The following is a 13,994-nucleotide window of genomic DNA, read 5'->3' on the forward strand; positions in this document are numbered from 1 at the left end:
AATAATAATTATTATTCTAAAGATTGACGATTTTCCTGAAAATATTCATGTATTTAATATATTTTTAATAAATATAATATAATTAAACAAATTTTCAGGATTAAGTATAATATTTTTTCGATTAAATTCTTATTTATAATAATAATAGTAATAATAATTAAATTAATAATATTATGTATTAATTAATATTATATGTTTTCTGTTTAATTTTTTTATTAATTTATTATTATTAATGAAACATTTAATCAAAAAATATTATATATATTCCAAAAATTTTCTCTAGGTATTCTAGATTATCCAGATTCTCTAAATTGTCTAGATTCTCCAGATTCTCTAGGTTCTCCAGATTCAATAAATTCTCTAGATTCTCTGGATTGTCTAGATTCTCTAGATTGTCTCGATTCTCTAGATTATCCAGATTCTTTAGTTTCTCTCATTATTTTTTAATTAACCAACATGAAGAATATTCATACAGCAGTTCCAATATTTAGAGTATAATTCTTAATTAAATTTTTTAATACTTATTCAACTATTATATACTTTTTTGAGAATAATTTTACAATATACAAAATTTACTAGAGAATTATAATTTTTTTCGTATTTTATATTGAAAATAACAATATATATATATATATATATATATATATATATATATATAAATGTGAAATATTAAATTAACCATCAATTATTTTAGTTTTTTTAAAATAAAGTAATCAGTATTAAACTGCAACTTTGTAATAGAAGCACTTGAGTTAATCAGTGCTGATGTATGTTAAAATATACGTTTGAATCTATTACGTTATTAATAGCCATTAAGGGATACACTCCGGTAATTAAATCTTTAAGTCCTCGAAAATGGCGGTCGTAAACCTGTTTTTGCCAAATTCTCCCGAGATTAAAACGAATTTATTTTACACAAATTAACGTTATAATTCGTGCGGTAATTCGACAAGAACTAAGTAAATTATCAATTCCATCCCACTTGTGTAATTAAGGCGGAATGCGGTTGTCTTGAGTTCGAGAAATAACCCAAACACACACACCCCCACGTAATAAAAACATCAGGCCGCAAAACGTTAACATAAATCCCGACATCTTCGTCCCCCGTTCCGCCGACAATTTACAAAGTGCCGTTCTTTACGCGCCCCCAAAAGTCGCCGTATCTGCATCCGAACGTTTATTCTCAGTCGAAAGACGTTAGTTTTGATGTATGTGTGTCGTAAAAAATACGCGGCACCCTTTTTTCGCCGAGCTTTGCCGCAATCCGCACAAACGAAACGGGGTCGGTTTCTTATGTGGGGCTGTAAAACGGAGCGTAACGACCCCCCGAAATTAGCGTTACGCCGTTTTATACACTCCTTTGTGTGTGTTTTTTAAAGCTTTCAGACGCAAACACCTAAACAACTTTTTTGTTCTTGCAGATTTCTGAGTGTGAAGAAGTGGCTGCTGAGGAAGAAGCACCAGATCGAGCTGGCGAGGAAGCGTGGCTGGAAGGGCTATTGGGTATGCCTGAAGGGTACGACGTTGCTCTTCTATCCCTGCGACTCGCGCGAGGGTCGTTCCGTGGAGGCAGCGCCCAAACATCTGATCATCGTTGACGGGGCGATCATGCAACCGATTCCGGAGCATCCGAAGCGTGACTACATCTTCTGTTTGAGCACCGCCTTCGGGGACGCTTATCTCTTCCAAGCACCTTGTCAGGTAAGTAAATAATAATTATCCTAATAAACAGGACGAACCAACAGTTCTTTGGATAATTTGTATTTTTTATTCTACATTTCCCTTAGAATCCTTAGATCTTTTAAATTCTCTATCTTCTGTAGATTCTTTAGATTCTCTACATTCTCTATATTCTTTAGATTATCTAGATTCTCTAGCTTCTGTAGATTCTCTAGATTCTTTAGATTCTCTAGATGCTGTAGACTATCTAGATTATCTAGATTCTCTGGATTCTCAAAATTCTCTGAATTATGTAGATTCTCTAGATTGTCTAGACTCTCTAGATTCTCTAGATTATCCAGATTCAGAAAGTTAATACGTCTAAATTAAGATAATTTAAAAATATTTTAAGAAATTATTCAATACATTTCTGTAGGCCATAAAAAATGTTTAATATTGTGTTGCACTATTAAAATTATTAATAAGTAGACCTTATAAAAAAATCAATACAACTACATTATCATGGTTGACATTCAGGGAACTATATCTCACAGAGTCACAAGCTGAGGATTAATACATCTAAATAAAAAATCTACAGAATCTAAAGAATCTAGACAATTTATACAATTTAGAGAATCTAGAGATTCCAGAGAATCCAGAGAATATAGAGAGTCCAGAGAATTTAGAGGATATCTGGATGCTTGAGATTCTGTATATTCTCTATATTCTCTAGCTTCTGTAGATTCTTTAGATTCTTTAGATTCTTTAGATTCTTTAGATTCTTTAGATTCTTTAGATTCTTTAGATTCTTTAGATTCTTTAGATTCTTTAGATTCTTTAGATTCTTTAGATTCTTTAGATTCTTTAGATTCTTTAGATTCTTTAGATTCTTTAGATTCTTTAGATTCTTTAGATTCTTTAGATTCTTTAGATTCTTTAGATTCTTTAGATTCTTTAGATTCTTTAGATTCTTTAGATTCTTTAGATTCTTTAGATTCTTTAGATTCTTTAGATTCTTTAGATTCTTTAGATTCTTTAGATTCTTTAGATTCTTTAGATTCTTTAGATTCTTTAGATTCTTTAGATTCTTTAGATTCTTTAGATTCTTTAGATTCTTTAGATTCTTTAGATTCTTTAGATTCTTTAGATTCTTTAGATTCTTTAGATTCTTTAGATTCTTTAGATTCTTTAGATTCTTTAGATTCTTTAGATTCTTTAGATTCTTTAGATTCTTTAGATTCTTTAGATTCTTTAGATTCTTTAGATTCTTTAGATTCTTTAGATTCTTTAGATTCTTTAGATTCTTTAGATTCTTTAGATTCTTTAGATTCTTTAGATTCTTTAGATTCTTTAGATTCTTTAGATTCTTTAGATTCTTTAGATTCTTTAGATTCTTTAGATTCTTTAGATTCTTTAGATTCTTTAGATTCTTTAGATTCTTTAGATTCTTTAGATTCTTTAGATTCTTTAGATTCTTTAGATTCTTTAGATTCTTTAGATTCTTTAGATTCTTTAGATTCTTTAGATTCTTTAGATTCTTTAGATTCTTTAGATTCTTTAGATTCTTTAGATTCTTTAGATTCTTTAGATTCTTTAGATTCTTTAGATTCTTTAGATTCTTTAGATTCTTTAGATTCTTTAGATTCTTTAGATTCTTTAGATTCTTTAGATTCTTTAGATTCTTTAGATTCTTTAGATTCTTTAGATTCTTTAGATTCTTTAGATTCTTTAGATTCTTTAGATTCTTTAGATTCTTTAGATTCTTTAGATTCTTTAGATTCTTTAGATTCTTTAGATTCTCTAGATTCTCTAGATTCTCTAGATTCTCTAGATTCTCTAGATTCTCTAGATTCTCTAGATTCTCTAGATTCTCTAGATTCTCTAGATTCTCTAGATTCTCTAGATCCTCTAGATTCTCTAGATTCTCTAGATTCTCTAGATTCTCTAAATTCTCTAGATTCTCTAGATTATATAGCTTCTTTAGCTTCCGTTGATTCTCTAGATTATTCAGATTCTCTAGCTTCTCTAAATTCTTTAAATTCTCTACATTCTCTAGATTCTCCAGATTCTCTGGATACTCTAGATTCTCTAAATTATCTAGATCCTCTAGAATCTCTAAATTCTTTAGATTCTAGATTGGGAATTGCCTTACTGGAAATCTATATAAATAAATTGTTAACTGGTTATACATCTAAACATGTGTAGTAAACAAAATTTTGTAAAAATATTCAGACAAAACAAGTTTTTATTGTCTAAATTATAATTTTAAATCGCCACTGCACTTTCTAAAATTAACTATTTATGATCCCTCCAGAATTGTAATATAAAATATTCATGACATTACAATCAATACAACTCAAACAGCACAGTTGAATTATTCTCATAGATAAATGTACAGTGGCTGTCATAAAATGAAAAATGTGAAGGTTAAAACTGCACGATATGAATTAGAAGTCGACAAACAAACGTCACTTAACGTCGAAAATTGAAACTTAACGCAACCTACTTAATGATACCCAGAATTATCGATTATTGAGCTCAACATGCAAACTACAATTTAGATCCCATAATTTAGTCAGGACTGAACAAACCATCTGCTAAGAAATGTTCACCTAAATTAGAAAGCAATTTACCAACATGAAAATACATTATGTCAATTTCCACTTCCACGAATGAGTTTACCATTTAATTTCGTCGTTGTGTCACATTAATTGTTGTTTAAATTTATTTAATATTTCATTAAATCGTTTTGTTATTAATTATTAATCCTAATTGTTTTTCCTAGTAACTGTTTATAAACTGCAATAAATGCTGAACTAATATTTAAATTGATTTGAAACCATTAATTGAAAAACGTATTTAAATATGCTAATTAAAATGTCCGCATCTACATCTAATTTATTATGTGCCGCATATAGTTTTATGCATCATATGAACCCAATTTCATCGCAAAACGCTGATAATCCCCTACGTGCGTCCATTTCGCCACGGCATAAAAGGAATCCCTTTTTAAATATATTTCGCTTTGGTCCCTGCATCGTAATTTAATACATGCAGAAGACACATCCAGATTTTAACGAGCGTAAGCCCGTCACACTCAATAAATATTCCGGGGGAATTTAGCGGGACCGTGAACAACTGTAATTCCGATACAAAAATGCAAAATGGGGCGAAGCTTCGCCGTTTTCTTTACGCGACGTTTATTCATTTGTGACGGTGGCCCGGAAAATGACGTTCGTTATTTCTGCACGGCAGTTTGTTTGTTGCCGGATGTATTTTTAAATGTGTTTCTAAGTTTTTTTTTTGTTGTGGTGTTTCGCTGGAGCGCAATTTATATGTAATTTAAGGAGTACTGTGAAATTGATCAAACGGAAAATTGGGGTTGCAAATTTGGTTTTTTACAATTCTAATTAGTTTGCGAAATTGAATCAACATAAATTTACATTACCAACATATTTTAATCCTTAAGTACTGAACAATTTTTTACGCAACTCAATTTTATTAAACTTTTTTGTATATTATTTTCGTTTGAGCTTTGGAATTTTTGTAGACTACAAAAGTTTATTCAACTTATGATTGTGTGAAAATAATTCCATTAATATCAACCATGATAATGTAGTTTATTGAGTAATATGTTGTTTATGATTTTTCAATTTTTTAAATTTTAATAGTGCAACACAATTTTAAACATTTTTTATGGTTTACAGAAGTATATTCAACAATTTCTTACAATGGTTTCTAATTATCTTAATTTAGACGTTTTAGCTTTCAGCTTATAATTATGTGAAGATAATTCCCTGAATATCAACCATAATAATGTAGTTTATTGATTTCAATTTTCCTTATAAATAATTCTGTAACTTTTAATAATGTAACAGAATATTAAAAAATTTGTATGGTATACAGAAGTTTATCCAACATTTTTTTTAATATTTGTAATTATCTTAATTCAGACTATTAACTTTCAGCTTTTGATTATGTGATAATTCCTTAAATATTAACAGTGATAATGTAGTTCATTGATTTTAAATTTTCCCTAAAGTCTACTTATTTATATTTTTGTAAATTTTAATATTTCAAAACAATATTAAATAAATTTTATGGTTTACAAAAGTTTATTCAACAATTTTTTGTAATATTTTTAAATTATCTTAATTTAGACGTACTAACTTCCAATTTGTGATTATGTGAAGATATTTCCCTGAATTTCAATCATGATAATGTAGTTCATTGATTTCAAATTTTTCATAAAGTCTAATAATTAATAATTTTGTAAAATTTAATGGTGTAACACAATGTTAAACAATTTTTATGTTCTACAGAAGTTTATTCAACATTTTCTTATAATATTTTGTAATTATCTTAATTTAAGCTATTAACTTTCAGCTTGTGATTATGTGATGATAATCCCTTAAATATCAACAGTGATAATGTGGTTTATTAATTTCATTTTTTTTTTCTACTTATTAATAATTTTATAAATTTTATTTTATTAAACAAGTTTTGTGGACTGGAGAAGTTTATTCAACTTTTATAAATAATAATTAGTCTATTTTAAATTCGTAATGACTTCACAAGTTTTAAATATATTGGTGAACATACCAATAAGTATTAATTTCCGATAATTGATCGAATAGGAAATGGTAATGCCAAAGTTCCCAAGTTTTCCTACAACTTGGAACTTCCACGTCGTAAATAATTCCTAATCTTTAATAAAATCTGAGGCTTTAAGTCTCGTCTTCAATTTCGATGTCCCTAATGACTCCATCTGTGTTCCATAAATTTACTCCACTTATGAAGTTCACATATTCCGGCCAAAGGAACTAATTCCGGAATTTTTAGGCCACTTTGAGCCCATCCGGCCCGATAAATAATTCATAACTTTTAGTAAAAATCCCTGAGATTAATTGTGACCATCCCCGTGACCCCATCAGGTCCGTATCGGGCTGAATGTTGCTTCGGAAAGTCAGTTTCGTACAGATTAATTATAAAGTTAATAAATAGGAAATTATCCCTCATTTAAGCCAGCTCTCGGTGGCGAGCTACTTTCGAATATTCGAGGATTATGTAAATAACCGTCTGAACTGCCGCGAAAGTTCGGAAAGTTTTAAATTCTCCGTGAACAAAGTAAATCATATGTGAAATTCGTATCTGAATTATACTTTGTTTTAGTACGGAAGTTTGCTTCTAATCGAACGGACTTCTGAGTTTTTTCTGCTTAATAATGGTGAAATGAAGTGAGGTAAATCCCTTTTAAGCAAATGAAATGAAACAACATCAGCAGCTTTGAGCTATTAATATTCGCAGCTGTACCATTAATTAAATACGTTCGAACTGACATTCGCAATGGACCAAACCGACTAAAATATCAGATATCATATTAATGATTGTCACTAGTGTACACAGCGTTTCGCATATTAAGTTACAGTATTATTTGATCAGTTTCCAGTCAACCATATTGATTTGTAATTTGTGCACAATATAATTGGACAACAGCGACACGAAATTTAAAACCTGCGCCTCGCGGGTTGGTTAATACAGACCGAAAGTCTTCATTACCCTCTCGAGCACGCCACTCGCAGCAAATGCAAAATATTTATGAATTATGTAAGAACAAAAGTTTTCTCGGAATTACTTTCATCGCCGGAAACTTATACCCCAGTACACGTTCATTATTCCAATCCTCTTACGAATTAGAATGTACTGTAGGCATGGATACGCCATAAAAATGCAAAAACCTCCGCCACCGATAAAAATCCATCCCCCGCACAACACATGCCACACGCGAAATCTTTTTGTTTACGAGATGAAGTCCGGGACTTAAAAATTTACGAGCACCGGATAAATTACCGAAAATTTTTGTGTGGTGGAGGGTGTTGGCGTGTAAAAACACTCCAATCATATTCGATTCGTTTCGTCGGGGCCGGTTCAATTGGCACAGTTCTATGAGTGCATCGATTTTCTGGGCATGTATAAAATTGGGGAAAATTGAAAATGAACTGACGTCTGAACGTCACCAGTGAAGTAATTAACCGGAAAATACGATGGACTGGATTTAATTTCCGTTTATTTGGTCGAAAACTATAAGCAATGTTCATTTATCGTCCAGTTTTTTGTTTAATTTTAAAAAATATGCTCAAAAGGATTTGCTAAATGTGAGGTTACCTCTATTCTTGAGCTGTCACTTCCTTACAATAGCTGTTATTTGAAGTTTGACTCACCTTGGAAGCCATAACCTCAAATTTTCATAAAAACTTTCATTAAAATCAAAAACCTTTAAACATAATCAATTGTTTTGTTGTTTGTTTATGTTTCCATGGTGTGTTGTTAAGGCACTTTATATTGTTGAAACAAATGAACGCGTGAAAAAATTTTAGTTGGTGAAAAAAATGAATGCGTCGTTAAGGAACATTAACTTGTTGAAAAAAATGAACCCGGTAAAAAATTCTTGTTTGTGAAAAAAGTGAATGCGTTGCTAAGATAATTTTGTTTTTGTTTAAAAAAAGTGAAGGCGTTGCTAAGGAACTAAAAAAAAGTGAAGGCGTTGCTAAGAAACTAGAGTTTGTTTAATAAGTGAAAGGTCGTTAAAAAGTTTACCTTATAAATCAAGTATCAGCTTAGGGTCAGTCTTCTAGTGGCTCTCTTAGAGTACACTACTAGAGCTCAGCTACCAACAAGTTATGGGTCAAGATAGTCGAAGTTAAGAATATACACAGAAGATAGAAGATTGAAGAAGAAAACTGGAATATGCAGTACTGATGGGTGCCTTGCTACAAGTGCTACAGTATTCGAAGCTGTAAGTTTCGAGGCGATAATTGAATTTTATGGAAGTACTGAAGCTGTACCTTGCTTCCATACATTAGAGCTGAACTCGCAACAAGATGTGGACCAAGGTATCCTGATACTAAGAATATACATCCAGTGTTAATACTTGGAACAGTATTCGAAGCAGTAAGTGTGGAGGCGAAATTTGGATTTTATGGAAGTACTGAAGCTGTGCCTGGCTGCCAGACATTAGAGCTGAACTCGCAACAAGATGTGGACCACGGTATCCTGATACTAAGAATATACATCCAGTGTTAATACTTGGAACAGTATTCGAAGCAGTAAGTGTGGAGGCGAAAATTGGATTTTATGGAAGTACTGAAGCTGTGCCTGGCTGCCAGACATTAGAGCTGAACTCGCAACAAGATGTGGACCAAGGTATCCTGATCTCTCATTTATAATTGACTCAAGTTGGTTTTAATTTTTTGTTTGTGTAAAAATTGAAGGTGTTGCTAAGGAACTTCAGTTTGTTTAAAAAGTGAATGGACGTCAAAAAGTTTACCTTATCAATCAAGTGTGTGCTTCTGATCAGTCTTCTAGTGGCTCTCTTAGAGTACACTACTAGAGCTGAACTCCCAACATGTTATATGGGCCAAAATAATCAAAGATGTTAAGAATATACACATGTATTGATACTAGAAGATAGAAGATTGAAGGCGAAAACTGGAACATGAAGTACTGAAGCTGTGCTTTGCTACCCAGGCATTAGAGCTGAAGTCCCAACAAGGTATCCTCTTATTAAGAATATACATCCAGTGTTAATACTGGAAACAGTATTTGAAGTTGTAAGTTGGAAGCTGAAAACTGAATTTCATAGAAGTACTGTAGGAGGAGTACCTTACTGCTAGACATAGATGGATTAAATGATCTATAAGGACAAATTACAGAAGCCAGTGATCACGAAGGAACATCTGATGAATATTATAGAAGCTTTTCAGAAGTTCAATTCAAACTGGGACTTCAACCACAGAATTGTCCATAAGGTAACTTGAAAATTTAAGCCTCCATGAATATAATTAATCATATCGAACTACTCGTAAACTCGTGTACATGAAATTGCTGCTGAGATGGCTGAGAAGGAGTACAAAGAAGAAAGACGCCAGTGGAGTAACCGAAAACAGAAGAACTAACAACAAATTTCGTTCAAATATGGTGGACACGTTAATCTCAATTGTTCTGAAATTAAAAATAAAAACGGAGGTGCAGATCATGCAACTTATGTTCAAGAAGTTTTGCGCCAACTTGAAACGGACCAACGCAAATCAATAACAACACTTTTAATTAAAGAGGTTGAGAAGAGTTGATGAAACAGGTGACCTTTATTAATTATTTACAGTCCCGATTATTTTTAAAATCAGTATCGACGCAAGAATTGTCATCATCGGCTTCCAGTGGGCGACAATATTTGCCGAACGAGTAAACTTGCGTATATTATTAACCAGTTGATAACAAATACTAGTAGTACTTTGCCCCTTGGAACACGATGAAGACGAGTCTAACGAAGATACTGATGTTAAAAATAAGGTAAATCATTAATAAGGGTTAATTTCACGTAGAAATGTATCTGTTTTGTCTGCTTATATTCACAGCTTCTTTAGTTAAAGGTGCTGTTACTGATTTGAATTGGTCTACTCCAAATAGGCGCAAGACCTTTTGAACATAGGGGGTCATGCCTCTGCACCTCTTTATTTTTGTTATTAATTTCGGGATAATTGTTTAATATGCCTGCGACGAAGTTACCTTTGGAAGTATTTATTCGAGATCCCCAATTATTGGAAAGACATCTCGCTGTTGAGTCAAGGAAGAATACTGGTGGAGCTGTAAGGAGGGACTGCAAATTTCGTGTGGACACATTAGATGCAATTGTCCTGAAATTAAAAATACAAACATAGATGCAGAAGATGTTTAAAAATTGTTGCGCCGATTTGGGATTGACAAAGGCATACCAATGACATCACCTAGAACTAAAGAATTTGTGGTAAAAGTACAGGAGAGTATATATTTTTCAGGTAATTGATGTTTATTTATTAGCCAGTTTTTGGACACTATTTTCAAAATCAGTATCTTTGTAAGAATTATCAACTGCGACTTCCAACGGGTACGATGCTTCACTGTTTGTTTTCCTATCTGGTGAACATATGTGAGCTTCCTTATTGCTAACCAGGTGGTCGCAAACAGTAGTAGTATCTTGCCCCTTGAAAGTCGGTGTTGTTAATTCTTACTAGTATACTGGTTTTAAAAATATGTAAAATTACTTCTTAGTAATTAAATGTTAATTACTTGAAATAATATACTACTTTTCTCTACTCGTACCATCTCTTCTTTAGTTATGGGTGCTGTTACAGGTTTGAATTTGTCCATTCCAACAGGCGTAAAAATTTTACAACCGAAAAATTGGTGATAAAAGAAGATAAAACAGGTGAATGAACAACATTCTTTTTAGGTAATTGGTGTTTATTTATTAACTTGTTATTTTCATATCTAAATCTATCTTCCTAAGAATTCACTGCGACTTCCAAAGGGTGCAATACTTCTGTATTTGTATCAATTGGTTAGTATATGTAAGCTTCGATGTAAACTTGCATATTGCTAACCAATTGATCACAAATACATTAATATTGTATCCCTTGGGATACGATGATGGTGGTTCTCAGGAGGATACTGGTTTTCAAAATCAGTATATTCATAAGAATTGTCAACCGTGGCTTCCAAAGGGTACGAATACTTCTGTATATGTGTGAATATGTTAGTATATGTAAGCTTCCATGTAAACTTTCATATTGCTAACATGTTGACACAAATACATTAATATTCTACCCCTTGGGAGTAGAATTGAGAAATATGTAAATTTTAATTAATAAATGAATACTAATTACATTTAAAGAATTTCATCTGTTTTACCCACTTATATATCACTCCTTTATACAGTTACAAATGTTACTAATGTTTGAGTTGGCTATCTCCAAAGACTTCTCTTACAATATGGGCAATATTACCTATGCCAACTAACTCTCATTTATAATTGGCTCAAGTTGGTGTTTAGAAATTTTTTGTTTGTGTAAAAAGTGAAGGTGTTGCTAAGAAACTTCAGTTTGTTTAAAAAGTGAGTGGACGTCAAAAAGTTTACCTTGCAAATCAAGTGTATGCTTCTGGTCAGTCTTCTAGTGGCTCTCTTCGTTATATGGGCCAAGATAATCAAAACTGTTAAGAATATACACATGTATTGGTACTAGAAGATTCAAGATTGAAGGCGAAAACTGGAACATGAAGTACTGAAGCTGTGCCTTGCTGCCAGACATTAGAACTGAAGTCCCAACAAGGTAACCTCTTATTAAGAATATATATCCAGTGTTTATACTGGAAACAGTATTCGAAGTTGGATCTCATAGAAGTACTGTAGGTGTTCCTTACTGCTAGACATAGATGGATTAAATGATCTACAAGGACAAATTATAGAAACTAGTGACCACGAAGAACATCTGATGAATATTATTATAAAAGCTTATCAGAAGTTCAATTCAAACTGGGATGAGCCACAAGGACTTCAACCACAGAATTGTCCATAGGGTAACTTGAAAATTTAAGCCTCTGTGTACATGAAATTGCTGAGATGGCTGAGGAGTACAAAAAAGAAAGATGCTAGTGGAGTAACAGAAGAACTGACAACTACAAATTTTGTTCAAATATGTGGACACGTCAATCGAAATTGTCCTGAAATCAAAAATAAAAACGGGAGGTGCAGATCATGCAACTTATGTTCAAAAAGTTTTGCGCCGACTTGAAACTGACCAATGCAAATCAATAACAACACTTTTAATTAAAGAGGTTGTGGAAGAGTTAATGAAACAGGTGACCTTTATTAATTATTTACCGTCCCGATTATTTTCAAAGTCAGTATCTTCGTAAGAATTGTCATCATCGGCTTCCAGTGGGCGCAGTACCTTTTTGTACTTGTTGTCAACATGTTAGTGTATGTGGAGTGAGTGAACTTGCATATTATTAACAGGTTGATAACAGATACTAAAGGTATTTGGCTCCTTAGAACACGATGAAGATGAGTCTAACGAAGATACTGATGTTAAAAATAAAGTAGTTATATTCACATCTTCTTTAGTTAAAGGTGCTCTGTTATTGATTTGAATTGGTCTACTCCAAGTAGGCGCAAGACCTTTTGAACATAGGGGGTCATGTGGGTTGAAAAACCTCTGTACCTCCTTTATTTTTGTTTTTAATTTCGGGATAATTACCTTTTGAAATATGTAATTGGAAAGAAATTATCAATGGCATGCCACCAATTAAGTTATATGGAAACCAGCCAACTTGTACACATGAGAGGTGATGTTGAATAACGAAGAGTTAAAAAGAATCCAGCTGGAGCAGTAAGGACTGACTACAAATTTCATGTGGTAAAAAAGTGGACACATTAGATACAATTGTCCTGAAATTAAAAGTACAACAAATTGATGCAAGAAGCTCTACAAACCAGTGTTCAAAAATTTTTGCGCCGATTTGGAAGGGACAAAGGCATATCAATAATAGTACCTAGGACTGAAGAATTTATGGTAAAAGTAGACCAAACTGGCGATTATTTTTCTAGTAATTAATGTTTATTTACTAACAAGTTATTTTGACATTACTTTTGATATCAGTATCTTTGTAAGAATTATCAACGTCTTCCAATGGGTACAATACTTCAGTGTTATCAACTGGTAAGCTTACATATTGCCAACCAGTTGGTCGCAAATACTAATAGTATTTTACCCCTTGATAAACGATGATGGTAATTTTTACAAGGGTACTGGTTTCAAAAATAAGTCAACTTACTTCTTAATAAATAAATGTTAATTACTTAGAAATAATATACTCTTCTCTACTTGTGCCATCTCTTTTTCAGTTATGGGTGCTGTTACAGGTTTGAATTTGTCCATTTCAACAGGCGTAAAACTTTTACAACCAAAGGAGTTGTGATAAAAATGAACATTCTTTTCAGGTAATTGGTGTTTATTTATTAACTTGTTATTTACATATCTAAATCGGTATCTTCCTAAGAATTTACTGTGTCTTCCAAAGGGTGCAATACTTCTGTATTTGTATCAATTGGTTAGTATATGTAAGCTTCGATGTAAACTTGCATATTGCTAACCAATTGATCACAAATACATTAATATTGTACCCCTTGGGATACGATGATGGTGGTCCTCAGGAGGATACAGGTCTTCAAAATCGGTATATTCATAAGAATTGTCAACAGCGGCTTCCAAAGGGTGCAATACTTCTGTATTTGTATCAATTGGTTAGTATATGTAAGCTTCGGTGTAAACTTGCATATTGCTAACCAATTGGTCACAAATACATTAATATTCTACCCTTTGGGAGTGGCTGTTGGTGATTCTTAAGAACATACTGATTGGTAGAGATATGTAAATTTTAATTAATAAATGAATACTAATTACATTTAAAGAATTCCTTCTGTTTTATCCACTTATATCACCCCTTAAATTACAGATGTC

The 13,994-nt window shown here is 32.1% G+C and overlaps 1 protein-coding gene across 1 annotated transcript in view; it reads left to right on the forward strand.

Annotated features, from left to right (window-relative positions):
- The window catches only part of LOC109605472 (protein still life, isoform SIF type 1-like), a 167,336-nt gene that overhangs the window by 110,217 nt on the left and 43,125 nt on the right, over nt 1-13,994 (forward strand). Inside the window, exon 15 of the mRNA XM_049966193.1 lies at nt 1,422-1,701. Within this exon, the coding sequence (XP_049822150.1) occupies nt 1,422-1,701 (280 nt within the window). The remainder of the gene's footprint in view (nt 1-1,421; nt 1,702-13,994) is intronic.

Source organism: Aethina tumida, chromosome 4, assembly GCF_024364675.1.
Source record: "Aethina tumida isolate Nest 87 chromosome 4, icAetTumi1.1, whole genome shotgun sequence".
NCBI lineage: Eukaryota > Metazoa > Arthropoda > Insecta > Coleoptera > Nitidulidae > Aethina > Aethina tumida.